General features: G+C 36.4%; 1 protein-coding gene across 1 annotated transcript in view; it reads left to right on the forward strand.

Annotated features, from left to right (window-relative positions):
* LOC113807381 (uncharacterized) overlaps positions 1 to 2,500 on the forward strand; it is a 505,215-nt gene that overhangs the window by 35,452 nt on the left and 467,263 nt on the right. The window contains exon 8 of the mRNA XM_070118473.1: positions 1,764 to 1,897. Coding sequence (XP_069974574.1) covers positions 1,764 to 1,897 — 134 coding nt within the window. The remainder of the gene's footprint in view (positions 1 to 1,763; positions 1,898 to 2,500) is intronic.

Genomic DNA, 2,500 nt, shown 5'->3' on the forward strand with positions numbered 1-2,500 from the left:
TAAAATTTATTCAACAACCAGTTAGATAGTTCTTAGCCTTCTCTCGCGCATTTTTGCCTCGGGTCCCACCATTACCGCGAATGATCCGTATGCCATGCTAGAGCCATGACTTCGGCGTGTATTTGAGTTAGGAATCGATAATTACTTGTATATCATGATGTGAGAATTCATACGAAATTGTAAGACAAGTAATAGATTCATAAAAATTGTTGGAAGTGCAGACGGTGTTATGGTTAATAAATAAGTTATAGATATCTTTACCCGAAGTCGTGGCTCCATCTCCGCATTCGAATGGTTTGCGGTAACGGTGGTAACAATGATCTCAAGCATGTATTATATTTCTTCATTTTCCTTTCATATTTACAAAATAATCTAAAATCCACGATGTATAGCTCATCCGTATGTTATTCAACTTAATATCAAAACCCACTTCGGTTCTGAAAGTACTTTTCTACATGAAAACTTGGAAATATAACACGTTCATTTTTTTAATAAAAACTTTGCCTCTGACAACATTTCTACGTGACACAAAAGTTTAGGGAATGTAGTTTATAAGTTTTATTTATCATTTATTCTTTTTATATATATTTTTCTTTCATAATAAACTAAAAACGCGAAAACTAACCTTGATGCCACAGTGATTTACTTTGTATATAACAAACGTGTCACCCTGTTATCTGTAGTTGTAATTTATTTAAAATCAAATAAATGGACAGTCTGTGCGCATAGGACTTCATAGTGGGTTAGTGATTAAATATTTCGCAACATGAACACAGCCTACGGTAATTCGTTATGCTGTGCTATGTTCATCATGTGTAAAATTGGGATTTGAACCGAGAGAATCTAACCCTTTATCATATATTTCTATTTAATTGGTATTTATTTATTCTTTTCTTTTACATGAAACCAAAATACAAGCGTGATTTTAAAACAGGATCTAGTGATTATTTGGTATTAGTTATATTTGCATTTTGTTCTATGATGGTAAGCGATATATATACATACCTACATTTATGAATGTATGTATGTATATGTATGTTTATGTATATATATTGTGTACGTATGTATATATGTATATATAATATAATGACATATATTAGTTCATTTATTTATCGTTATTGTTATTATTTGTTATTATTATTATTATTATTATTAATTTTACAAAATCTTGTACAAAACATCAGCTAGTCTTGAACAAAAAAATATTTCTCCATTATTCATTGATTAAGTGAATTTATCTGGGTATTTATTCATTTTTATGTCTCTTTACTCATGTCTTTATCTATTTTTTCATTTATTTGCCTATTCATTCATTTATTTATGTATATATTTATTTGTTTATTCATCAACCAATTCATATCGATAAGATTACTAACACCCAGGCTTTCTCTTCCTCTCGCTCGCCCACCTGGCTGTCTCCACGCCCATCTCGACATCTACCTCCACGCCCACCTCGACCGCCCTTCGACGCCTACCCATCGCATTCCTCCACGCCCTCCACGCCCACCCGACGCCCACCCGACGCCCACCTCGATTCTTCCTCAACGCCCACCCATCGCCTTCCTCCACGCCCTCCACCGCCCACCCAACGCTTCCTCCACGCCCCTCCACCGCCCACCTCGACGCTTCCTCAACGCCCCTCGACGCCCATCCATCGTCTTCCTCCACGCCCACCTCCACGCCCACCTCGACTCTTCCACGCCCACCTCCACGCCTTCCTCCACGCCCACCTCGACGCCCCTCCACGCCCGCCCACCCTGCAGCCGCCCGTAACCACGTCACGAAGCCCTTCCCGAACGCCTCCTCAGAATCGGATTTGTCTCGCTACAGGACGAGGTTGAAGGACCGCAAGAGCCCCTCCCTCAGCAACCTCACCGCCGAGGGAATGAAGCACAAGGTAGGTGGAGGGAAGAGGGGAAGGGGGGGGGGAGGGGGGGTGATTTATCATTATCATTATTATCATTATTATTGTTGTTGTTGTTGTTGTTGTTGTTATTGTTATTGCTATTGTTATTGTTGTTATTTTATTGTTATTATTATTATATTATTATTATTATTATTATTATTATTATTAAAAAATGGGTGTTTTGGTTGTTTTTGTGCTTTTTGGTGTTTTTTATTTTTATATTTTTGTGTTTTTTTGTGTGTGTGGTTTTTGTCGTTTCGTTTGTTTGTTGTGTGTTTTTGGGCGTTTGATTTGTTTTTTGTTTATTTGTTGGTCTTTTTTGTTATTTTGTTGAAGGACCGGAAGCGTCCCTCCCTCAGCAACCTCACCGCCGAGGGAATGAAGCACAAGGTAGGCAGGGGGGGAAGAGGGGAGGGGGGGATTTATCATTATCATTATTATTATCATTATTATTATTATTATTATTGTTATTGTTATTGTTATTATTATTATTGTTTTGTTTTGTTATTGTTATTGTTATTATTTTATTATTATTATTTTATTATCATTATTATTTTATTTCTAATAATAATAATATTATTATTATTATTATTA

Source organism: Penaeus vannamei, chromosome 42, assembly GCF_042767895.1.
Source record: "Penaeus vannamei isolate JL-2024 chromosome 42, ASM4276789v1, whole genome shotgun sequence".
Taxonomy (NCBI): Eukaryota; Metazoa; Arthropoda; class Malacostraca; order Decapoda; family Penaeidae; genus Penaeus; species Penaeus vannamei.